The 26,262-nt window shown below is 44.8% G+C and overlaps 1 protein-coding gene across 1 annotated transcript; it reads left to right on the top strand.

Moving 5' to 3' along the window:
* Positions 1 to 40: 40 nt before the first annotated feature.
* ssuh2.2 (ssu-2 homolog, tandem duplicate 2) lies at positions 41 to 10,380 on the top strand. The gene is made up of 13 exons (XM_077008320.1): positions 41 to 330; positions 780 to 838; positions 959 to 1,045; positions 1,120 to 1,180; positions 1,310 to 1,439; positions 1,528 to 1,588; positions 1,800 to 1,921; positions 2,008 to 2,070; positions 2,163 to 2,245; positions 3,275 to 3,367; positions 3,472 to 3,577; positions 3,667 to 3,774; positions 8,976 to 10,380. Exons 1-13 carry the CDS (start codon positions 308 to 310, stop codon positions 9,117 to 9,119), a joined length of 1,140 nt encoding a protein of 379 aa, XP_076864435.1. The 5' UTR covers positions 41 to 307; the 3' UTR covers positions 9,120 to 10,380.
* Positions 10,381 to 26,262: the final 15,882 nt, after the last annotated feature.

Here is a 26,262-nt window from a genome sequence, read left to right as displayed (position 1 = left end):
TTAGCGTTATAAGTTTCGTTTCTGAAAAAGTGAAACTACAGCGGTAGACGGTCCTCCGTGCAGGGGCACACGCTGCAGACCAGAAACAGGGAGGGGGGTCCAATAGCCTTAAACCACATTCTTCATCGGCCACAGCAAATTCTGACTGACAGTTCATTTATGAAATATAAAATTGTTATTTAATTTGTTATATGATCCATGAAAGAAATGTTTGACAGTGTCTCGCCACGCCTATTGGTTCATCTGTACTGAAGTTACACATGCGGCTCATTCTGCCAGTGTAGAGGAGCGCTGCACACTACAAAGGATGGACAAGTTGCATTTGCTAAGGTAAGTTAAAACAAAGTATTATCAATGACGGCTAATATCACTATGAAGGCGATGCAAAAAGAAGTCTAATAACTCAATTGTGCGGAAATAAACGGCCTACTTAAATCATGTTAGGCTGGAAAAACTTAAATAACAAAAAATATAGTGAAACAGGAAATCAAATATCGCCATTAGCATATGCGCGAAACTGTTGCTACCAGTTACGCGTGCACATTTAACGAAACACATTTAAAATACTGTTCATTCAAATGTGACTTATTATATCAAAGATCAGATCAAATGTAACATCTACATTCATATTCAGCAAATAAGATTAAATGTCTGTAGCCTAATGCCGAGTAATATTTTCACAGGATTTCTCACATTAGTAATATGTGAAATTACCGTGCATTAAGAGTTTAAGAGGTTTTTGGCTGGTTTTTATTGACCGTGTCTAACTTTCAAAAAAGCAATCAAGATGAGACAGCAACAGGGCCACCGTCTCACCCTCCCACCGCCCCTGACGCAGGTAACATGCTGCCATTCTAACGCCACGGTTAGAAGGCCGTGCATTGGCTGTTGTGTTGTGGTTTGTGCTCACGTGTTCTAGTGTGTACCTCTGTTGTAAATGAAGGATCCGTTTCCACAGGCCCGTTCAAAGATGGAGCTTCAGCTCCTCCCGTGGAACTCATGCCTGAGGCGGGTGCTTGTGCAGCGTTAATCCCGGAATACAGCGGTAAAAATACACTGCCTCAGATGTGATGCTTGAGTGTAGTCATGTTCTTCGACACTGACTAGGTTTTATTACAGATGCACCTCCGCCACCTCTGGGGTATCTTCAGCAATCTCCAGCGAACTCACCCGACTGGCAGTAAGACTTCTAGTTTATCCTGATAAAAATTCATTTCAGAACATGAAGTGTATTTATTAGTACTTGTTGAAGCCTTGTTGAAGAATCAGTGTACCGTACTGAGGGAATTTCGGATGTGTATTTATGCAGCATCCCAGCCATAAGTGAGGAGCTCGCCCGTGAAGTTTTCATTGAGTTTGCCTCCAGGAAGTGTTGCTATAGCACCAAGCCATCCAAAGAAATGGTCTTCACCGACATGCACGCTCTCAACACATATCGGGTAAGTGAGAGTTTTACAGAGATCTCCTCAGATTAGACTGGGCGCTACATAGATCAGTTATAATTACCACTCTTTTTTTATTTTCCAGTATCGGCTGGAGACTTTCACTGAGTCAAGGTCCACCGAGTGGGCGAGTGAACCATATAACGGTGAAAAAAACATTTTTCATTTGAGAAAACGACCCACACCATCAATCTGTGTAAAATGATCAAGGATTATCAAAAGCAAAGATGTTTTAAGTAGAGAGCTGGCAAACGTTGGCAAACTATTGAGGCAAATGTTTCTTTAATGATATAATGTGTGTAGGAAAGTAAGAACAGTATCAGTTGCAGTTCGCTGATAAACATCCATGTGTTACAGGACAGTTAGTGGACGGCTTGAGTGGAGTTGCACCCGGCCCGTGGGACATGGTTGTCCCTGTACCTGCTCTGTTTAAGGACTGCAAAAGAGACATCCGCATCCCGCACACATCCTCTGTGAAGGTAGAGGGGAAGAAAACATCACTTATAGCAAGTGTGATGAAAACACATTTTAAAATGAGCTGGCGGGTTTTCTTTTTAAATTCTAGGGCTGTGACTCCTGCCTCAATCTCGGCAGATCCGCGTGTGCCAGATGTGTAAATTCAGGCAGGGTAAGCCCCTTTCCAGTTGCGACATTATTAGGATGCAGTATGTGCAGCGTCTGCCTTACTTGTATTTCCTGAGCATCTTCCTCTATTTGCAGATTCAGTGTCAGATCTGTGGTGGCTCTGGAAGGTCTGCCTCTAATGGCCGGTGCCATCACTGTACCGGACACGGCAGGATCATGTGAGGATCTGCTTTTCTTTCCCCCTTTTTCTCACACATTGGTTCTGCATCATGGCTCCATTGATCAGGTCTAGTCGGGTTCGTTGTTATGCGTCTGTGTGTGTATTGGAATAGTGCAACACTCGTTGACGACACAGTTGTATGAAACGTTATGAAAGATGGATTAGGTGTGATTTTATAATACAATGCATCAGTGTGAGTGCACAAAAAAACAGGAAATACAATGAATAACATGTAATACAATACCATGGAATATTAAGCACAAAGCACAGTGGGGCTCACACATGACAGGGAACATGGGTCAGTCAGGACAACATGGTTGGTGGCTTGTCATTTTAGGAAGTTTGTAAGCAGAATGTGTGAGAACTACACTGTTTGCCTTTGTTTGTGCTTAGAAGGACAGGCTCTAGTAGCAGCAAGGGAATGTGTGTAATTCTAGAAGCTGTTTCTTACTATAAACTAGATCACGGTTCATTCCTGCTTCTGTGATCATTACTGCAGACTTTAGATCTGATCCTAATACACTGCAGAATTCTGCTGAATTAAAAGTTTGTGTTGATTCATCACTGATTTTACCTGGAATCTGATGGAGTGAATTAGATTATAAATATCAGATTCTAAATATCAAATATCAAAAATAGTTAATAAAATCACATAATAGAAGATGGCGAATCATTTACGTTTGCCCAAAGAGAAGCATTTTGGAGGAGAGGAGAAATGCTAATGTCTGCTAATGGCCTGCAGTAATATCGATTTGCTTTCTTAGTGCACAAGCTTTTCAGAAATTCTTTGTTCTGAGACTGACTTTGATGTGGGCTGGACATAAGTCAAGAATGCTGAGGCTAAATTAGATTACACGAGGACTGATGTATGGCATCAATGCTGAGATTTGATTATATGAGGGCTGGATTGAAGGCAGGAATGCCAAGAATGGACTGTAAGACACTTCATTCAGGATGTCTTTTGCTACCTTAACACTGTTCAATCCGCATGCCTCCTGCTCTTGTAATGCTCTGCTGGATTCCTTAGGTGTGCAGCCTGTGGAGGAGTGGGGTCAACCACATGCATGAAATGTCAAGGACGAGGACGCATCCTTTCCTTCATCCTGCTGAAAATAAAGTGGTACAGAGCATTACTAACATGAAGAATCAGCGGGTTTCACGGTAAAGATTGGCCAGCTTCCTCAAGTTTTCTCAGAATGTGTTGATGAAGTGTGTCCTACGCAGGAAAAACAATGAATATACAACCATGGTTGACAAGCGTTCAGGGTTCCCTGTTGATCTTCTTCACTCTGTCACTGGAGAAATGCTCTTTACTGACATGAATAAGCAGGTAAGAAAAAACACATTTCTTTATGGAATTTGCTGGTAAAGGTCATTAGAATCAGTGCTGAGCATGTTTGCACTGACTGATCATCCCAGGTATACCCCATCGTCAATTTCCCTGAGGGGGCAGTAAACTCCGCCTCAGCGTCAGCCGTGCAGGAGCACCAGGCTCAGTTCTCCACCACCTGTCGCATCGTACAGCAGGTGAGCCATTAAACATTGCGGATATACATCTTTTTATATCTTCACTACCTTCTGGTCAAAAGACACGAAACCAGTACTAGAGCAGAACAGTTAGAACAGAACAGTTAGAACAGAACAGTTAGTCCGGTGGTCATTTTATTTAACTTATTGAAAGCAGTTTCACCATTGCTCTGCAGATCAATGTTACAATGTTAGTCCAAAGTGACTCTTGGCTGGAAAGGAAGTGTGGTACTAAATTTACATTTGCAATTGGCATAAGGAAAACAAACCAGCAACAGCAGATTTAGTGTTGCTGGCAGGTCTATCTTATACTCTGTGGTTTCTTGTCAGTTTTGAGTTTGTAAGTTTAGCTTATGTTTGTTTTGTGGAGAGGAAATGGGGCAGTAATGTAAGAATTGGAGGACTTTCATACATGAGCTATTGCTCTTAATCTCATTCATCTCTCAAGATTATTATTGGATGGGCAGAACTGCGAGAACATTTGCTGATTTTATTCCCACCTGTATATCAATTGCTGGTTACTGTGTGTTGAACGGTACAGTAGCTGGACAAGAGACATTTTTACATTTTTGATCGTATACAACATGGGGCCATGAAGCATTTCACTACATTTCACTGCATTTCACTTTTTTACACTCAGCAATACAAAAAACTGTGTAGTAGTCAAAGAAAAAAATGTCATCTACAAAGTTTTCTAAAATTCACTGAAACTGAAAGAAATCCATGACATTTTTACAGAGTCTACTGCTTTAGTTTGTATAATGGCAATTTGCATATACTCCAGAATGTTATAAAGAGTGATCAGCTTAACAGCAATTAATTGCAAAGTCAATATTTGCCTAGAAAATGAACTTTATCCCCCAAAACACATTTCAACTTCATTGCAGCCCTGCCTTAAAAGGACCAGCTAACATCGTTTCAGTGATTGCTCCATTAACACAGGTGTGGGTGTTGATGAGGACAGGGCTGGAGATCAATCTGTCATGATTAGTAAGAATGACACCACAGGACACTTTAAAAGGAGGCTGGTGCTTGGCATCATTGTTTCTCTTCTGATACTATGGTTATCTCTAAAGAAACATGTGCAGTCATCCTTGCACTGCACAAAAATGGCTTAACGGAAGAATTTCGCAGCTAGAAAGATTGCACCTCAGTCAACAATCTATTGCATCATCAAGAACTTTAAGGAGAGAGGTTCCATTGTTGCCAAAAAAGCTCCAGGGCGCACAAGAAAGACCAGCAAGCACCAGGACCGTCTCTTAAAAGTGTTTCAGCTGCGGGATAGGGCTACCAGCAGTGCAGCGCTTGCTCAGGAATGGCAGCAGGCAGGTGTGAGCGCATCTGCACGCACTGTGAGGCGGAGACTCTTGGAGCAAGGCCTGGTCTTAAGGAGGGCAGCAAAGAAGCCATTTCTCTCCAGAAAAAACATCAGGGACAGACTGATATTCTGCAAAAGGTACTGGGAGTGGACTGCTGAGGACTGGGGTGAAGTCATTTTCTCTGATGAATCCCCTTTCCGATTGTTTGGGACATCTGGAAAACAGCTTGTTCGGAGAAGATGAGGTGAGCGCTACCACCAGTCTTGTCTCATGCCAACTGTAAAGCATCCTGAAACCATTCATGTGTGGGGTTACATCTCAGCCAAGGGAATCGGCTCTCTCGCAGTCTTGCCTAAAACAACCATGAGTAAAGAATGGTACCAGAATGTCCTCCGAGAGCAACTTCTCCCAACCATCCAAAAGCAGTTTGGTGATCAACAATGCCTTTTCCAGCATGATGGAGCACCTTGCCATAAAGCAAAGGTGATAACTAAATGGCTCAGGGAACAAAACATAGAGATTTTGGGTCCATGGCCTGGAAACTCCCCAGATCTTAATCCCATTGAGAACTTGTGGTCAATCATCAAGAGATGGGTAGACAAACAAAAACCTACACGTTCTGACAAAATGCAAGCATTGCTTGTGCAAGAATGGACTGCTATCAGTCAGGATTTGGTCCAGAAGTTGATTGAGAGCATGCCAGGGAGAATTGCAGAGGTCCTGAAGAAGGGTCAACACTGCAAATATTGACTTGCTGCATTAACTCATTCTAACTGTTAATAAAAGCTTTTGTTACTCAAAATATGATTGCAATTATATTTCTGTATGTGATAAAAATATCTGACAAACACACATAAAAACCAGAGGGCAGCAGATCATGAGAAAATATATTTGTGTCATTCTCAAAACTTTTGGCCATGACTGTAGGTTGTCACCCTACATGCTTTGACGCACCTTGATTACATAGCAACCAACACAGTACTCTGAGTCACATAATTACTGGATTGAAGTCCGCTTTGTGAAATTAAGGTGCTATATAATTTAGAGCAGGGGTAATCAATTAAATCTTTCCGCGGTCCATTTTTGGCAGATAGCCCAGACCTTAGGTCCGGGTCCGCGGTGGCGAACGAAAGTTGTTGAGCGAGGGGGGGGGGTGGCGAACGAAAGTTGTTGAGCGGGGGGGGGCGAACACTCAAATGGGTGGTGAACGTAACACTCGTCTGAAAATAAATTCTCCGGTTTAAAATATAGTCTCCCGTTAAAATTTTTTTGGCATTTGGGTCCGTATCCAGTTAATCAGGAATGTGATTGGGTCCGGACAGGACGGCGTTCGGGTCCGGATCCGGACCGCGGTCCGCCATTTGGTGATACCTGATTTAGAGGAAATGTACCTCTATCTGTTGATTTCCCAGGATTCCTCTAATGTGCTTCTATTTGAAGTCCAAGGAACTTAAGTAGGTCAACGTTTTCCAAAAACACCAATCAAAATATAATCAGCTTTCCTAGACACTGAATGTACTTGAAAACAGAGCTGGGTGATAATGGATAAAGTATGCAACAGGCAGGAAAATCCTTAGAAAATGTTGTGTCTGGCTCCGCCCCCTTTCTTGTAACTCGTTGTTTTTACATTGTGTTTGTTGTCACGCCACTCTGTTCAGCTGTGCCGTGTTAGCTCATCTTAGTTTTCAGTGTGTATGTGTGTATTTATAGCCTATGTCAAGACTTACCTTCGGGTATCATTATCCGTTCGTTAGCTTCTGGTTATTTCTGTGTTTTGTTGGTTTTGCTCAACTTCGAGTTTATATACAGTTTATGCCTGTCTCCCATTTCAGGTTCGTGGTGTTTTGGGTTTTCGGTATGTTTTGGTCTCTGTGTTCTATAACGTGGTTTGTGTTACTGGTTTGTTTGAGTGCGTGTATCTTGTTAATGTAGTTCAATAACATTGTTTTTGTTACAGGTTTGTCTCGAGTGCGTGTTTCTTGTTCATGTAGTTCAATAATGTGGTTTATGTTACGGGTTTGTTTGAGTGCGTTCTTGTTCATGTACGGTCCCTTGTGCTTTAGTACGTTCTCTTAGTTCTGTTTGGTATTTCGTGTTCGTGTATGGTTGTTTCTTGCTTCATGTGTGCCTGTTCATGTCAGTGTATGTAACTGTTAGTTGTACTCTTGTGTTTGGTCAAGTCTAGTGCCTTTGTCGTTTCCGCTGTCTTAGAGTTTAAGTGTATGTTCTCTGTTCATTATGCCTCGTCGTTCGCGTTCCACTTGCATGTCCTCAGGCAATGTAGAACACGTAATAAACTCCAATAAGATTGTACGCTCTGCTTCGCATGTGTGTCCGCCCCTTGATTACGCAACAGCCAAGCCGTTACAGAAAAATAATTCACCAAGAGCTTTATAGCAAAAAAAAAAAAAGAGTTGTGGTCCTCGGTGGCACACATGGGAGATAAGGAATATAGCTCATATGGAAACACATTTGTTTAGCCCACACCTGTAACACCAATGGCGCAGAGTGATCGGGAGGTGGACACAAACACTGAGAAGAACAAGATTTATTAACAGACAAGTCCATAATCATCATAAGAACAGTCCAGGGTCAGTTCACTAACGGAAAACAGGCAAGACATGATTACACTATAAACTCACTGAAGAACACAATAGTCACAGTTAAACAAGGACACCAGCAATGGGGCTGTAAAGAAAACCAACACCAGCAAACAAGAACTGAAAACCAGGGGTATAAATACACAGGCTAACAAGGGAACTAAATTAGACACAGGTGAAACCAACATCATCACAATACACTTCTTTGCTAATAATACAGGGATGGTGTGGCAAAATTGTGACTGCATTTGCAGATGCAACTTTAACATTCCCATAAAACTGCAAGTCTTCTTTGAATCATTACACTTTCCACCACTAAACCTAAAGGCTGTTTATATTACCTGCAATGAAATAAACGATGTGTCCCATCCATCAAGACTATTTGTTAGGTTTGGGACTCATTAGGTCAAGGAGCAATTTCACTGAACATTTGTTAGGAGATTCAGGGGTGGTTTATAGCAGAGCTGATAATATTAAATGAGACAGATTCTCTATGAACCCCTTCACCATGTTCAACTGCCACCATCCACTGCATTTCTTTTTTACTTTATTCCCACCATCAGTCCAAATGCTTTCCCTAAAGCAGCGTTTCTCAAAGTGTGGGTGATGTGGGACATGGAATTTCCCCTTCTTCTGAGGTGGGGAATGGTAGAAAAAGTTTGAGAACCACTGCCCTAAAGCAATTTCTTTCATTAGCTGTGAGTTCCCAGAGTAGCAGATGGCATGAATATTCATGATTATTAATTTTGGAAATAGGAGTGGCAGTTTTAGTAATGTTTTTTATCAAACGGTGGTGGGAGCATGCCAAACATTTGGAGTGCTGGAGTCGGAAACTCGCTTTTTTGTGTAGCAATAATAGGCTTGATTTTCCCCAATTCACTACTAGGACACATTGATGTTACCTGTGGTTTAACAATACAGATGGAAACATGTGTTAGGGCCTCCATACTGGTTTCTTACCAGCATGTAATAGTTATTTATTCATGCCACAAATGTCCAGTCCTTGATAAACTCATATTTGATGTTCTCTCTGATGTCCAGAACACACGGGCAGGGTTAATTGAAGTGCAGTACATGCTCAATATTACCTGTTTGTGTCTAATAGACAGTAAATTCTGGGCTTGCCCTGTGTCCTTGTTGACTGGATTGTGGACACCTATAAGATCTAACAAGCTGACACATGTGGCATTTTCCCAAGCCTGACATGACAGTATTTCAGTGGAATGGAGAATTTGTAGAACTAACGTAAGAAGATGTGAATGCTTGTGCAATTTTTCCTCAGAGGCAGACCATCGAGCTGATCCCAGTCACGCGAGTGCATTTTGCCTGGAGGGAGAAAACTCACATTTATTTTGTGTACGGAGCTGAAAACAAGGTGTTCACCAAAGACTACCCTGCTAGGTGTTGCTGCTGTTCGATTTCTTAAACCTTTTATTAAGACACGTCTGCTGTTCACGTCTGCATACTTAATTATATATTCATTTGCTGTATTGGTTGGTTCACTGATATTACAACATAGGTCCTTTTAGTACTGAGATATGGTGAGTACAGAGAGATGTGTGCACATCCGTAGATCTGTAAATTAAGTTGAAAAATATTCAGTGCAGTAAATGTCTCGACAACAAAATGGTGCTTGAGGCAGACGTGATGACTCAAGGTGGTGAAAACACAAACATCAGTTTTCCTCTCAATGAAATGGTAACAACTACGGCTTATTAATCAAGAATCTACATGTGTTTGATTTTCTTTATACTGTGTATTGTAATGGAAAATTTCATACTTTATTTTCCATGAATCATTTAAATAATGTACATAACATTGTAAACAATATGCAATATGTAATCATATAACTCTTTGGTTACCATGTATGCTTCTCTTACCATTCACTTGCTCACCGTTAAGGCTCAAAATTTCAAAGACAGTATGTAACTGGTTGTGGTCAGGATTAACATGTCCACCCTGTCATGGTAAATTATTCACTTAAAGCAATAATAAATTAAGTTTATCTACTGAAGAACCATCACATTCTCATTTACTGCTAACTGGCTCAAAATGTCCATTGTCGTTATCTACTCTGTTAAGGTTGTTTTGGAATCGTTCTTTAGATGTAGATGAAAACCATCAGGGTTCATAATCAGGATTATAAATGTGTTCAGCCCTCAGAGTTGCGTATCTGGTACCAGGAGAACAGATTCACAACACATGGGTGTCAGGAAAGAGTTCTAGAATTTAATGATAATACATGTAGTTAAATACTGAATAAAGTACATGTGTCTTAACACAATTGGGTAGGAATAATAAAACATATGTATGATTAGTGCTCTCCTTATCAAGAGGGGAGGTACAGTAGACTGGATTTAGATAGGGGTAGTGGAAAAGTACAGGGAGACCGAGAGAGACAGAGAGAGAAGTTCTAACTGAGCAGCAGACACACAGATAAGGGAGTGAACTGAATGTTAGTGTTCTGATTGAGGGTCACGGACAGTAAGTCCCTTACATACTCCTGTTCAGATAGATTGGGCATGTTAAAGTATGAATATAAATATCTGTGCTTTATCCTGTATTGTGTCTGTTTTTTTTCATATTAGCATTAAAAATGATGGTGACATTGATGACATGCATTTGTTTACCCTGACATGCATTTGTTTATCTTGTAATTGTTAAAATAAATAATAGTCAGTATTTCATGACAGTCTTTTAGTGATTTTCTAGAACTCACAAGATGGCAACTCATACAATTTTAATGTAATACATACTACGGCACTATTAACAAATTGCAGCATTTGCACCGTGACAGATCCCCCTGCCAGTGTGGCCAGCATGGGCAGCACAAGAAACACAACGAAGGGGCAGGGACAAGGCAGGGACACACCCCCTGCAGGCCAGAGCTAGAAAACAGAGTCCTGGGCCGACTGGGCCCTCAACAAACGGCAGCCACGTCCCACTCAGTCTCCGAACCCTCACATCCAGTCAGACCCTGGCAGCACCCCCTCCAAACAGTGCAGGTTGTGAAATGAAATATGCCATATTTGTCAATTGTGATTTTTCACCGCAATCTAAATTGGTCCTCCGCATTTACCCATCTGTGCAATTAGAACATACACAAACACACACACTAGTAATCACTAGGGGGCTGTGGTGCACACATGCCCAGACCAGTGAACAGCCCTAGCCCGGCACCTGGGGAGCAGTTGGGGTTAGCTTGCTCAAGGGCACCTCAATCATGGCTTAAGGTCTGGGAATCGAACTCTCGACCTCCGGGGAGAAATACCTGCACATATGCACACACACATATTAATTATGCAACAGCCCTGGCCCTCCTGGCCAGGCATTAAGCCTCCAGCGCATACTCCGGCCTCTGCTGGGCATGTGACTCTCTTTGACCTCCCGCTCTCGCACAGGCCATTCCTGGGCTTCCGGCACTCAAGCTGGCCTCTCCTGGGCTTCCAGCCCTCGAGCTGGCCTTGGGGAGCGTGGCCACTACTCTCCCCCCCCCAAATTTTTTTTAGGGGTATCCAACGGTGAGGCTGGCGGGATCAGGAAAGGTAGGTTTGAAGCTGGGGAGTCAGCATCAGTATATTCATTCCGCCTGCCTGGATCTCACACTACAGGTCGCTCTTCCCTGTAGCCTAGTGTTTACCAAGATGGGCAGACACATAGCGCTTATCAGGGAGCTCATAGCTAAAGCTATTAGAATCTGAAAGTAATCTTGTTTTGTTCTTACAGCGATGAGACACCCCTGTACCCACAGCGCAAGGGGAATTCTTGTCTGGTTTGTTTGCGCTGTAATATCGGAGAGTTAAACTGAACGGAAGCAGCCAACAACTCATTACAGCGATTAAACTCACCAGATTCTCGCTCCCTCGCCGTGTCCTTGTAAGATCGGTTGGTATGTAATGTAGCATGTGCTGCGGAGCGAGTAGGCGGACACAAATGCTGAGGAGAGCGAGATTTAATAAGGGGAATTCCATAATCAAAGTCGTAGTTACAGGCAGGGGTCATAACGGGGGAGCCATCCAGATTAGACAAATACATGGGCATAATTAAACAGGGGAAACGAAAACAAGGCAGTGAAACTAAGAACGGACAAGAGCAGAACACGAGATTAAGGGCGTACTCACACTAGGGTCTGTGATCCGGGCCCGGTTCCCTGCCGAAGCACGGTTCGTTTGGCTAGTGTGATCACTCCAACCAAGAGAATCCAAGAGAATCGTGAACTCCATAGTGTTGTGCGAGCGCGCTATTATTCCAAATAAAGTCACGTTGTGATAACGTAAGCGTGCTCGGGCCGGTTTGATAAAGCCAGTGTGAGTGCAGGCCAGAGGGGGAGTTGGGAGGGAGGATAACCGGGCTCCAGCACGGAACCAGCAAACCGTGCCTAGTGTGAGTACGCCCTAACAGAGCACAAACGAGCAAACTCATGAAATGGCAGTGATCACAATGAATACAAAGATCCACAATCGAACAAAACAACCAACAACAGGCTAGGGAAACACAGGGACTATAAATACACAGGACTAAACTAGACACAGGTGGGGACACTGATGACACTGGCATGGCAGACGGGGAAACCATGGAGACAGACATGCAGGGAACAACACAGACACGAGGAGCAGGAACTTGAAATGACAGCTAGAGAGGGGCGTAGCCCTACGTGATAACGACCCTCAGGTATCAGGTTCCCTAATGGACCATGCACACCTGAGGAACAAACACGATGTCACAATGACAAGACAAACCATTCCGTGGCAACTACTTTTCTTGTGGATTTAATAATTATCCTTCTTGTAGATTTCATAAACTAATTTCATAAAGCATTATCACATTGATAACATGTCCACACATAATAAATTTTTTACTTGCTGTGCTCTTGTTCACTGTTTACTACAAAGCCTATTATTTAAAGTCTATTGAGGGGGTACATGGGTTTGTGCATAGGGCCCAGAATTCAGTGCTACGCCACTACTTATGGCACTTGATAATGCCACTCGGGACCAAAACCTGTCTCACTTACTCTGACCATCTCTAACCGGCCTCCGTGAGATTGTTGATAAGTCAAAAGTCAAAAATAAATGTACGATTGAGACATGTTACACTGTGATATGTGCATGGAATTAAACTTCACTGCTTATTTTGAAGGTAGCTGTTTTGTTTTTATTTTTACATTCGCATATGTCTGGTCAATTTGCTCATGTACCTTCACTCAGATGTGTCGGCGAATGTGTTGAACAGCTTTCAAAAAATGAGCTCTTAGCTCAGAATACAGTTTTTAACATGGACTGGACTTATAAATATTCATTTACTGAAGTAAAATGTAAAGCTGTGTGCTTAGTTTGTGGAGTTACAGTTAGCTGTGTTTGAGGATTACAGTTTGAATAGCTATTTCAAGAAAAAACACGCAAAAAATCAAAAGAACTTGACTGATGCAGAGAGGACATGGGTGTCTGAAGATTTGCTGGCCAAGCTGCGAACCACAACAAAAAGGACAGAGGAATTTGGACATTCAGCTGCAAAACAAAGCAGATATTTACATTTTTGTCTTGGCTCTGGTTGAAAGCTGTGGGGATACATTCCAGTTGCTGGTCTATATATGTGGAGCTGTGATGATACAGCCCAGTTACTGGGCTATATATGTTAGAGATGTGCCAAAAAATCGATTCACATATCAAAAATCGATTCTCATTTACTATGATTCAGAATCGATTTTAAAATGGAGGAAAGAGATATTCAACCTTTCCTGTCATTCGTTTTTAGCTAACTTGACACAATGCAGCTGTAAGGATGCGCGCAGGGCAACGGACGAAGCATGAGTCCAGCGGTTCGCACAAGCGTTACTTTATTCAAACACAAAATAGCGCAGACAGCGCACATATAACATGTAGCCATACATTTAATGTGGACTAAAACAAAGATGAGCACGGGACACTGCGCGAGCGCACATTAAATAAACGAACCACATCAGCCCCAAGTGTTGATGAGACGAGCCACAGGTGAGACTGATGAACACTCAGACACAACCGCACCCACGGAGATCCACAGACGCAGACGACTATATGTAGACAACGTAAACACACGCCCAAAAGGGAGGGGTCAGGAGCTGTAATGTGACAGACCCCCCACCAAGGGCACTACTAGTCCCGGGGTGCCAACAGAACTGAATGCCCTGAACCCACACCGATGGGCGGATATGGAGCGCTCAGTCCTGCGTCTGGGAGATGACCGCCCTCGGTGGAGAGTCCGCCACGAACAGCTTAGAACACCCTCCCTGGGAAGACAGGGGAAAAGACGTTAGACAAACACAACGGTACAGTAACAAAAACACAAACAGGAACATTAACGGACAGAGGCACGAAAAGAAAAAGGGGATTTGGGATAAACACAGGCACAGACACACACAAAAACGGAGCCAGGCTTTGCACTTGGAAGAGGGCTGCCAGCGGGGCGAACGCTCCGGGAGCTGCAGGTGCTGCGGTCTTCCTCCCGCCCCTGCCGCAGTCTCTTTGGAAGCCCTTGGGGGGCGCCGCTGGGTAGGCCTGCGGATTCTCACTGTTCTTCCCCCACGGACCCCACTGGGGAATGTCCCCTCCTCCCGGTGATCGCCCTCCTGGCCTGGCGGTGGAAGCGATGTGTTCTATCTCCATGGGCTACACCGGGCTCTTGCCCCGGGAGTAGTCCATAGCGCTTCCTTCGGAGTAGTCAGGAGAAATGCCCTCTTTCGGACCTTTCACCCCCTCATGGTCTCGGCGGAGTACTCTGAGGGAGGCGGGCTCACGTCTTCCTCCTCTGTACCCAGCTCACCCTCCAAGTACTCAGACAGAGGCCAGCGACCTCCCTTACCCTCCGTGAGGTCCGAGTACTCGGACGGAGGAGGACTCACCTCCTCACCGTAGCACTCAGTAGGATTGGAGTACAGCGACAAAGGAGGGCTGGCGTCTTCCTCACCCTCGCCGGAATACTCGTTGGGGGCCGAGTATACGAACGGAGGGGAGTTGTCCTCCTCCTCCTCACTCTCACCGTAATACTCGGTGGGGGGCGAGTATACGGACGGTGAGGAGCTGTCCTCCTCTTCCGACTCCTCCCCCTCAAACTCGGGGTCTTCTCCGCCATGCAGATCTCCACAGATCCGACTCTCAGAGGCGAGGGGTCTCTGGAGGAAGGACAGTGTCTCTCTCGCCATACCCGCCGCGCAGCTTGGCACAGATGTTCCGCCAGCGTCTCCACCTTGGTCGCCTGTGCCTGACGCAGCAAAAGCACAACCACCGGATCTTGCTGCATCACCTCGAGGCTCACGGGGTTCACGCGGCGGGAGGCAGGGGAAGAGGCATGGTGGTGCCTACTGGGCCTCCTCCTCTTCTTAGCGTGGGTAGCGTATCCTGGCATTCTTCTTTGGTCGGCTCGTCTTTCTGTAACGATGCGCACAAGGCGACGGACAAAGCACGAGTCCAGCGGTTCGCACAAGCGTTACTTTATTCAAACACAAAATAGCGCAGACAGCGCACGTATAACACGTATACATTTAATGTGGACTGACGAGCATGCACGTGTGCACATTAAATAGATGAACCACATCAGCCCTAAGTGTTGGTGAGACGAGCCACAGGTGAGACGAACACTCAGACACAACCGCACCCACGGAGATCCACAGATGCAGACGATTAGACATAGACAACGTAAACACACGCCCAAAAGGGAGGGGTCAGGGGCTTTAACGTGACAGTAGCTCGTGTGCAAGGCTTGCAAAATGAAGCTTTTCTGTATTTCTGTATTCTGTCTTGCAAAGCAGACTGTAGTAGATCATGCAGATTTTATAGACTGAAGCAGAAATTTTTATAAACCAAATATTTTTGGTTTTTGAATTGAATCGTTGCCCCCAAAATCGGAATCGAATCGTGAGATAGTAAACGATACCCACCCCGATTCCCACCCATATGCGGGGTAAAACTTTGAGGGTAAATGACCAAATCTATAACTCTATATTTCGATTACGATTTATTCTCCGTGTATTCCAGATTGAAATTGCAAAAATGTAAATAAACTAGAAAAAAATAGAAAACAAAATACAGTAGTCAATCTTGTCGCTACTGGCAGTTTGAGAGCGCCACCAATCATCACACACAGAAGACGAGTGTCCCGGACAACCCAGTTTCTATAAATAAAATGTGGAATATTTAATCTACCATGTGCAATAACCATAACTGTTTACAACTACATACATTGCATATATATTTATACTATAAATATAAATGAAATAAATTTAAATAAATTTGAACGTACATTTTGACACAGTGTCGTAAATTATTTTTACAGCGGTTTATCAAATATTTTTATTTATGGGGAGATGGGCCGGGGGCCGGTACAAATTCATTAAAGGGCCGGTTCTGGCCCACGGGCCGCCAGTTGAATAGCCCTGGACTACATTAACACACGCCTGAAGGGAGGGGTTCAGGGCTGTAGCGTGACATTCTTATCTGAGAAATGAACCAAATCGACTGAGAAAAACTGTATGTGCATATACCACATACCAAAATAATAAATGTTCATACCAGTGTAATTATACAGAGGGCTCAGCTCACTCCACTCATGAACTCACACTTCATGAATTCTTCAAAGTATAAAACATATGTAATAGAAAGGTCTACATCAGGGGTGCCCATTACGAAGGAAGTGTCAGTCGATCGCGAAGGAAGTGTGAGTAGACCGATAAAAAAGTAGTGGATGAATGACAGGCTATCATCCATCTGCACTGACGGTTGTATATTGATTGACATACATGGTAGCCAATCTGACGTCTAGGGTTTGACACGCAACCCCCCCAGGGCATAGGGTACAGCCAAGGAAGGAAATCGTGGAAATGGGGAATTCACATTTTTCTGCCTTACAGAGGTGTCGATTCCAAGTCCAGAAAGTAAAAGTCTTCACCACGATTTTGCTCAAGCTTGCTAGATTTTCTAATTAGTGCAATCCAGGTAAAATTAGTGGAATCAACACAATCCAGGAAGCCTGAGCAAAATCCTGGAGAGGACTTTTACTTTCTGAACCTGGAATTGACACCTCTGCTGCCTTAACATATAAATGATTCTCCCGTAAGCATTGTAGGACTGCAGAGATGTGTTGGATGTGTTCCGTGATGGAAGGGGAATAAACTAGGATGTCATCAATATAAATGAAGACAAACTGATCATGTCATGGAAGATCTCATCCATAAAAGCTTGAAACACAGATGGACTGTTCGACAACCCATATGGCATCACTAGATATTCATAGTGGCCTCTCGCAGTAACAAATGCAGTTTTCCATTCATCACCCTCACGTATGAGTATTAGATTATAAGCGCTTCTGAGATCTAACTTAGTGAAGATGGTAGCCCCCATTAATCGCTCTTTTGAGGCTGAAATAAAGGGAAGAGGGTAGGCATATTTGGAAGTGACAGCATTTAGTGTGCGGTAATCAATGCACGGCCATAATCCACCTCCTTTCTTCTCCACGAAGAAGAATCCGGCAGCTACTGGAGACGGTTACGGACAGATGAATCCTTTCTGCAGAGCTTTGCTGATTTATGACTCCATGGCCGCATATTCGGGACGAGAGAGAGGGTATGGTTTGGATCTCTTCGGCAAGGTTGTCACGGAGAGGAAGTCGATAGTACCGTCACAGGACCTGTGTGGGGGTAGCAGACTGGCACGGCTCTTGTTAAATACATCCAGATATTTCAGATATTGCTTAGGAACGACCTCAGAAAGGGGCGTGTCGGGACACTCAACAGCAGTGGAGCGGAGGGGTAAGTGCATACAGTTTACTAAACAGTGTGGTCACCACTTTATCAGTTCTCTAGTTCTCCATGAAATCTCTGGATCATGACTCGCCAACCAGGGAAAACTGAGTATAACAGGATTGCAGGGAGAGGGCACCAGGTAGAGTTGTCTCACTTCAGAATGAAATAGGCCCACATGGAGTATCAGGGGTTTGGTTTGTACTTTCACTACTCCATCTCCGATGGGTTGGCCATTTACTGAATTTATTCTGAGAGGGGGATTCACTGGTTCAGTGGGAATGTGGAGCAAATCAGCTAACTTAGAAGTGTCTTAGAAGTCACCTCCTGCGCCAGAGTCCACCAAGGCTAAATAGTTGTTGGTAATACCACCCCAGGTGAGTTGTACAGGTAGGTTAAGTTGAGACTTTGTAACGTATGAAAGACACGGAGAGGGATTCTTGAGCAAAAGCTCAATGTTTTTATTTTGAATGATGTAAGTGATAGCAGCGCACGAAGAAGCTAGGCTGTGTTGGGTAATAGCTCTTGTCGCTGTGTAGCGGTGGTCGATCCAGTCCGAGGTCGTAATGGGTAGGCAGAGTCCGATAAGTATCTGAGGGTCAGGCAGGAGAGGAGATCTAGGGAACAAGCAGAGGTCGGTACACAAAAGAACAAACACCAGGGAATAACGCTCAGTAGGCAACATAGTTGGCAATACTTCGCGTCTAGGAAGTGGGATGGAAGTGATTAAATATGCTAGGAATGTGGATGGTGACGATGGGGAACAGCTGAGTACGAGGCGCAATCAGGTGATATTCCTGACATTACTCCCCCTCAATGGAGCGTCTCTAGACGCTCCACGACGAGAAGGCGGACGGCCCCGGGGAGCAGGAAAATGAGGATGTGCGGCGTGAAAGTAAGTGAGGGACAGAGTATGTCACGCGCAGGCACCCAGGCTCTCTCTTCGGGACCAAAGCCCTCCCAGTCAACGAGGTACTGGAGACCCCCACGTCGATGTCGGGATTCCAGCAGTTTGCGGACGATGTACGCCGGCCGACCGTCGATGTCCAGCGGCTCCAGGGGATGGCCTGGCATGGTGGAGACTGACATAGGGCTGTAATGGACAGGCTTGAGGAGAGAGACATGAAACGTGGGGTTGATACGATATTGTGGGGGCAGTAGAAGTTTATACGTGACAGCGAGAATTTTGAATAGTCCGATGTATCTAGGGCTGAGTTTGCGGCAGGGTAAGCGTAGGTTGAGGTTTTTGGTGGAGAGCCATACGCGTTGACCCGGGTGATATATTAAAGCGGGGAGACGGCGGCAATCCGCGTTCATGCGACAGGTATGGAGAGCACGCCTTAACTGCACATGCATGAGCTCCCAGGTTCAGGCGCTATTCTTTAGCCAGTCGTCTAAGGCAGGAACATCAGAGGGAGTTTCGTCCCACAGGAAGAACGGGGGCTGATAGCCGTAAACACACTGGAACGGAGTGAGCTTCGTCGAGGAGTGGATGATAGAATTACGGGCATATTCTGCCCAAGGGAGATATTTATGCCAGTCTCTCTGTGACATGTAGTACTGACTTAAAAACGGACCTAGTTCTTGGTTATACCGTTCAACCTCACCGTTTGACTGGGGGTGGTATCCCGAAGTTAGGCTGACTGTAACTCAGAGTGCTTTGCAGAACTGGGTCCAGAGGCATGATGTGAATTGTACTCCCCGGTCAGACACTATGTCTTCAGGTGGTCCGTAGAAGCGAAATACATAGTGAAAGATGTCTGAGGCTGTTTCCCTGGCTGTAGGCAGTTTGGGATGAGGGATCAGACGACACATCTTACAGAACCTGTCTACTATAACGAAAATAACAGTGTTACCTCCCGAAACAGGTAGGTCGATGACAAAGTCAACCGCCAGGTGAGACCACGGGCGGCGGGGAACAGGCAATGGGAGAAGTTTACCTGTGGGAAGTGTACGGGGGGTCCGTGATTGGGCACATACTTCACACGCGAGGATATAATCGCGGATGTCCTCCTCCCACGAAGGCCATCAGTACTTCTGTTTAGTCCGCATGATGCCAGGGTGACCAGTACTGGGCTCACTGAATTTATTCTGATAGGGGGATACACCGATTCTGTGGGAATATATAGCGATTTGGCTAATTCAGTGTCCAGGAAGTCGCCTCCAGTGCCTGAGTCCACCAACGCTGAGTAATTACGTGTGATGCCACCCCAGGTGAGTTGTACTGGCAGGTTAAGCTGGGACTTGCTACACACAGAAAGTAATGGTATGCTTATGTTGTTTCGTGAGGGAGATCCTCCTCTGGAACAGGATGGCCGCGCAGGACATCTGTCACGGAAATAACCCTCCTCACCACAGTAGAGGCAGAGACTATCTCGGATACGACGAGCCTTTTCTTGAGGAGCGGGATGACTGCACCGGGGGTGCGGTCCAACGGGATCTTCTGGAAGCAGGACGGTGAGTTGTTAATACTTTATCCACGTTCACTGCGGCTTGAATAAAATCCACCAGTGACGGGTCGTCACTTCGACAAGCCAGCTCGACTTGCAGTTCGGTCTTCAACCCACGATGGAAGACGGTCTTTAGGGTGGACTCTCCCCAACCGCTTCCTGTGGCTAACGTGCGGAATTCCCGAACGTAATCAGCAGCGCTGCGTCTCCCCTGTTTGATCTCGCACAGCTGAGTACCGACATCGCATCCTGCTGCGAGATGATCGAAGACAGATCGAAACAGTGTCGAGAACAAAGTCTCTGATTCCAAGGAGGGATCTCTACTATCCCAGAGGGCAGTACCCCAGGCGCCTGCCTCTCCGGTGAGAAAAGACAACATGAAATGCACCTTTTGGCGTTCAGTAGGGAACTGGGCAGGGTGGTACGTAAAATACATCGAACACTGCATTAGGAAGTTATGGCAACATTCTTATGGCAATAATGCTCAGGAACCGCAACGGGGATACTTGACGGTAACACGGCAGCTGCCATGGGCGAAGGCACTGCGGCGTTTAAGTTCTGGGTGGTGGTGGCGGCTTGATGAACGGCCTCAGAGAGTGCTCGAATGGTAGCCTCCTGGTTGTGAGCCGTCTCGGTGAGCTGTCTGATATTCTCTGACATCGCAACGATGGTAGCCTCCTGGCGAGCCAGATGCACTTGGGCTCCTGCAGGATCCATGTCACAAGTGAAGTATTTTGTAACGTATGAAAGACACGGAGAGGGATCCTTGCGCAAATGCTCAATGTTTTTATTTTGAATGATGTAAGTGATAGCAGTGCACGAAGACGCTAGGCTGTGTTGGGTATTAGCTCTTGTCGCTGTGTAGCGGTGATTGATCCAGTCCGAGGTCGTAAGGGGTAGGCAGAGTTCGTATCCGAGGGTCAGGCAGGAAAGGAGGTCTAGGGAACAAGCAGAGGTCGGTACATGTTGTAATATACTATTTGGAACTAGGTTATCACCCTAGGTGGATTGATGTGCACTGGTTGAGCAGCACGGTGGCTGCGGTATGTCTGTATCAGTCCGCATTGATGTCAGCAATAAAACAAGTTGTTCAGTTACCTCTCGGCATATCATTATTAATATAACGAATAACACTTCATGGTGGCAGCGGTGACGGATTACACGTGATAATGCTATAAAAAATCCCACTCTGTGCCGGCTAATTTTCAAGCGAAATTCTCAGAGGATAAAACAAGTTAAAAAAAGGCTAAATGCCAGTGGACTCAGTGAAGATGATAAGAAAAAGCCAGATGTACTGTGGAATTTCTTTGAAGGTCAGTTAAAGCTGAATGTGAACTTCAGGATACACAGACTCCACCTCATGCAACTCAGACAGAAACACGAATAAAGTATTGATGATTTTGTGACCAGAGCTAGAACCTTAGTACTGAAGTGCCAATTCAGTGATGGAGAACTGAATGAACATCTGATAGAGCTCATCATTGCTAGTACACCACATGATGCGCTGAGAAATGACTTGTATAGCAAACCTCAAGGCTACTCCTTTACTGAGGTGTTAGCAGAAGGGAGGAAATATGAAGCTTTATCAGCAGATAATGAACAGCTAAATCAGCTTGGGCTATTCAGTTCAGAAAAAGTTCATGCAATACACAGAGGACGGGCATGCCAGAGATGTAACACAAGTCATGAGCCACGACAATGCCCAGCATACAATGATGAGTGCTCTGTGTGTGGTAAGAAAGGACACTGGGCAAGGTGCTGCAGGAAAAACAGACAGCTAAAGCAAGGCCAAAAACCATGGAAAAGAAGTAAATCTCGTCCAACACAAAACAAACATTACAAACAACATACAAATAAAAGAGAGCCAAGGTCAAAGCACGAACACAGGATGGATGTGGTTGACAATCAAGAGCTAGAGGAAGTATACCAGCAACAGTTTCATTCTATCACAATCAGTGACAAGTGCATGTACAGCATCAGCAGAAAACCACCTAGAGAAGAGGCTTACACAACACTAAATGTAAGACCACCTGATGTACCAGGCCATGGACACACACTTCTAAAAATTGACACAGGAGCATCCCGCAATACACTCCCTCTGCACACATTCAGACAGATGTATGGAAGTGATACAAGTGCACACAAAAGACTAAAGAAAAGCAACTCCAAATTATCTGCTTACAGTGGTCATGAGATTCCATGCTTTGGAACCATCAGCATTCCGTGCCAGTATAAGGAGTCCAAATGGACAAGTGTCAAGTTTTATGTTGTGGATGTACCAGGACCAGCTGTGGTTGGACTACCCACAAGTGAACTACTAAATCTTACACATGCGTGACAGTGCATGTGGACACAGTTAAAGGAAAACTAGATGACAGTAAGGAAAACAAACAAGCACAACAACTGAAAATAACAACATGCAACAATCTCAAAAGAGCGTATCCAAATCAGTTTGACAAAATAGGCAACTTTGAAGGAACTGCAAAACTATTCCTGAAGGCTGACGCTGAACCATTCATAGACCCACCACGGAAATGTAGCATTCACATAAAAGACAAGCTCCAAGACGAACTCAACAAAGTTGTGGAGCAAGATGTTCTGAGGAAAGTAGAACACCATACTGATTGGTGCTCCAGCCTGGCATATAGTACAAAGAAGGATGGATCCTTACGGATATGTCTAGATCCACAAAAACTGAATGCCAGCCTCAAAAGATGCCCACACAAGATAGCTACAGTTGAAGAACTGAACCCCAAATTTGCAAATGCAACGATTTTCAGCAAACTCGACGCAAAGGCAGGATACTGGTCTATACATCTTGACGAAGAATCGCAAATACTAACAACATTCCGCACTCCATTTGGTAGGTACTGCTGGAAACGTCTGCCATTTGGACTGAGCGTATCTCAAGATCTTTTTCAAGCCAAGATGGACCAGATCCTAGAGGGGATTGATGGTGTGGTCAGTATAGTTGATGACATAGTCATATGTGGAAGAAATGCAGAAGAACATGACCGAAACCTGATCAAGCTAGTGGAACGAGCTGCAGAAGCAGGAATGGTGTTTAACAGCGACAAATGTATGATAAAGCAGAATAGTGTCTCATTCTTCGGGAACCTGTACACAGACAGCGGCATAAAACCAGATCCTGAGAAAATCAGAGACATTCAGAAAATGCCAACACCACAAAATAAGGATGAACTGTACAGATTCATGGGAATGCTGACGTACCTCGCAATGTACATACCGAGATTTGCAGACAAAGCTCACACCCTGAGAGGACTGCTTAAGAATGATGCATTATGGATATGGGAAGCAGATCATGAGAAATGCTTTGAAGACCTTAAGGCAGCCATAACTGAGGATGCATGTCTGAAATACTATGACGCCAGCATACCTGTAACACTCGAGGTCGATGCATCACAGAAAGGCTTGGGTGTAGCATTAGTGCAGAACAACAGACCTATTGCATTTGGATCAAAGACACTAACAGACTGTCAATCAAGATACAGCAATATAGAACGTGAAATGCTTGCAATAGTGTATGGAATGCAGCGATACCATACCTACCTGTACGGAAAATCCTTCACTGTGATAACAGATCACAAACCACTAGTCACCATCTGCTCAAAACTACTGCATGCAGCACCACGACGACTTCAGCGGATGCTGATAAAGACATTCAAGTACCGACCTGGAAAAGAAATGGTTCTTGCAGACGCTCTTAGCCGACTGCCAAACCCTGAAAATAAAGGTGACATTTAATTGGATGAACGCATAGATGGCATAGAAACAGAGTTTGAGGATCCTGAGAAACATACCATCTCCATAATAAACTTCTCCCCAGAAAAACAAGTTGCTCTACGCAGCTAAACAGATGGCGAGGCACAGTATGCTGAAAGAAGTCATTCATCATGGATGGCCCGAAAGCATAAAGGACATACACAAAGACCTACGTCCATACTGGTCTTTCAGAGACGAACTTGCTATGGAGACAGGAGTCATCTTCAAAGGCAGGCAGGTCCTCATACATGACAAATGACATTCTCACACAACTGCCCATAGGGCACCAAGGCATAGAGAAAACGCGTTGACTGGCAAGGGAAAGTGTATATTGGATAAAAATGAAGGATGACATCGAAAGAATCTGTAGATCGTGCAGCGTATGTGCTGAACGCCAAGATGCAAACCCAAAACAACCCCTAAAACCACATGTAACACCATCCAAACCATGGCAATCAATAGCATCCGACCTTTTCGAAGTCAATGGGCACTACTACATGTTGACTGTAGACAGGTACTCAAAATACCCACTCCTGGACAAAATGCCTACCCCCATATCAAGCCATGCAGTCATGCAAAAGATACAAGGATACATGTCCTTACTCGGACGACCAGATGAAATCCTGACTGATAATGGACCACAGTATACGGGACAAGCTTTCAAGGGATTGATGAACGAATGGGGAATCAGTCACATCACTAGTTCACCCCACTATCCCAAAAGCAATGGATTCATTGAAAGACATGTCAGACACATCAAAGCCATTGTTAAGAAAACGCAACAAAACAAAGGTGACCTTCACATAGCTTTACTACAAGTAAGAGCGACAGTAGTTAGACAGTAGTTTACCTTCACCAGCCGAACTGCTCTTTGGTAGACCCATCACCACCTTACTACCAAGTCGAGCAGAGCCAGGTAAAGAGGAACACCAACGGCACTTGGCCAACAGAGCAGCTGCAATGAAAGAACACCACGACCGCAACTGCCGCAAAGAACTTCCTCTGCTTCAATCTGGACAGCATGTGACCACATGGAACAGAGAGAAAAGGGCATGGTACCCAGCAGTTGTCAGGAAAAAGTGCAGTGAGCCAAGTAGCTATCTAGTAGAAAAATAGAAAAACCAAATGGCAATGTGATTAGACGCAACAGAAGTCACCTGCGTGGACCGTACAACACACAGATACAACAGACTGTGAAAAGAATTCGCTTTGCAGAACCAATAACAAAAGAACAATGCAAAGAGGATCCTAATGAACAAACACAGAATGCACAGTCCTGTGGACCCGAACCAAAGAAATCAAACCCCGAAAGTCCACAACCAGTCCGTACACAGTCCGTACACGAGTTGGAAGGGTTGTGACCAAACCTGTACACTACAGAGACTATGTTTAATATGAACATACTTTACTCTGATAGTTTTCTTATTCATACAAATTTGCATATACAAACAAAATACGTTGTTCAACCTCCTGAGAAAAAAAAAATTTAGTTATTCTTGTATTGTAAAGACACAGAGAAAAAAAAAAGTTGTTTCCTTATGATCTGTTGTGGTCTAAACTAAACAGGGGGGATGTTGTAATATACTATTTTGAACTAGGTTATCACCCTAGGCGGATTGATGTGCACTGGTTGAGCAGCACGGTGTCTGCGGTATGTCTGTATCAGTCCGCATTGACGTCAGCAATAAAACAAGTTGTTCAGTTACCTCTCGGCATATCATTATTAATATAACGAATAACACTTCAGTACACAGAAGAACAAACACCAGGGAATAACGCTCAGTAGGCAACATAGTCGGCAATACTTCGCGTCTAGGAAGTGGGACGGAAGTGATTAAATATGCTAGGAATGTGGGCGGTGACGATGGGGAACAGCTGAGTACGAGGCTCAATCAGGTGACATTCCTGACAGACTTGTTACCAATGGAAAGTAAAGGCGTGCATACTCTATCTCGTGAAGGTGAAATGTCTCTGGAGCGGGACGGATGAGCTGGGCATTTGTCATGGAAGTAACACTCTGGAATGGAAGTAGCCTATCAGGTGTCATTCTTGACAATCACATGTACCTATTATTAAGTATGTATTACAGGGTTGCCAACTCTCACGCATTGAGCGTGAGACACACGCATTTGACCGTTTTCACACGCTCTCACGCCACACCGATACAGGGCCGGCGCCACGGGGGGGGGGGCGAATGGGGGCGTCGCCCCCTCAGGCGAGGTGTCCCGCCCCCTCAATGTAAAAAATAAGACCCATTTATTTTACAACAATCACCACATGGTGCCCCCTCGGCCACTCGACAATCGTTACACGCACCCCCCCCCCTCCCCCCGCTCAACAACTTACGTTCGCCCCCCCCGCTCAACAACTTACGTTCGCCCCCCCGAAATTTTCTGACGCCCCCTCACTGTATATGTTCTGGCGCCGGCCCTGCACCGATATCTCAAGCCGAAAAAAATATCCAGTTTATTTACCTCAGATCCACATATATGATTCAATACGTTACTAGTTCGTAACTAGTAACCCCCCCCCCCCCCCGTTCAACAAAATACACTCGCCACAAGCGA

The sequence above is a fragment of the Brachyhypopomus gauderio genome, chromosome 1 (genome assembly GCF_052324685.1).
Source record: "Brachyhypopomus gauderio isolate BG-103 chromosome 1, BGAUD_0.2, whole genome shotgun sequence".
In the NCBI taxonomy this organism is placed as follows: domain Eukaryota; kingdom Metazoa; phylum Chordata; class Actinopteri; order Gymnotiformes; family Hypopomidae; genus Brachyhypopomus; species Brachyhypopomus gauderio.
The sequence above is the reverse complement of the archived record's forward strand: the minus strand, read 5'-3'. Positions and strand labels throughout refer to the sequence as shown.

Coding starts and splice junctions, on each gene's coding strand:
- ssuh2.2 (XM_077008320.1), top strand. CDS start 308: ATGGACAAGTTGCATTTGCTAAG. Junction 839..958: donor TCCCACCGCCCCTGACGCAG/GTAACATGCTGC, acceptor CCGTTTCCACAG/GCCCGTTCAAAGATGGAGCT. Junction 1,181..1,309: donor GCGAACTCACCCGACTGGCA/GTAAGACTTCTA, acceptor GTATTTATGCAG/CATCCCAGCCATAAGTGAGG.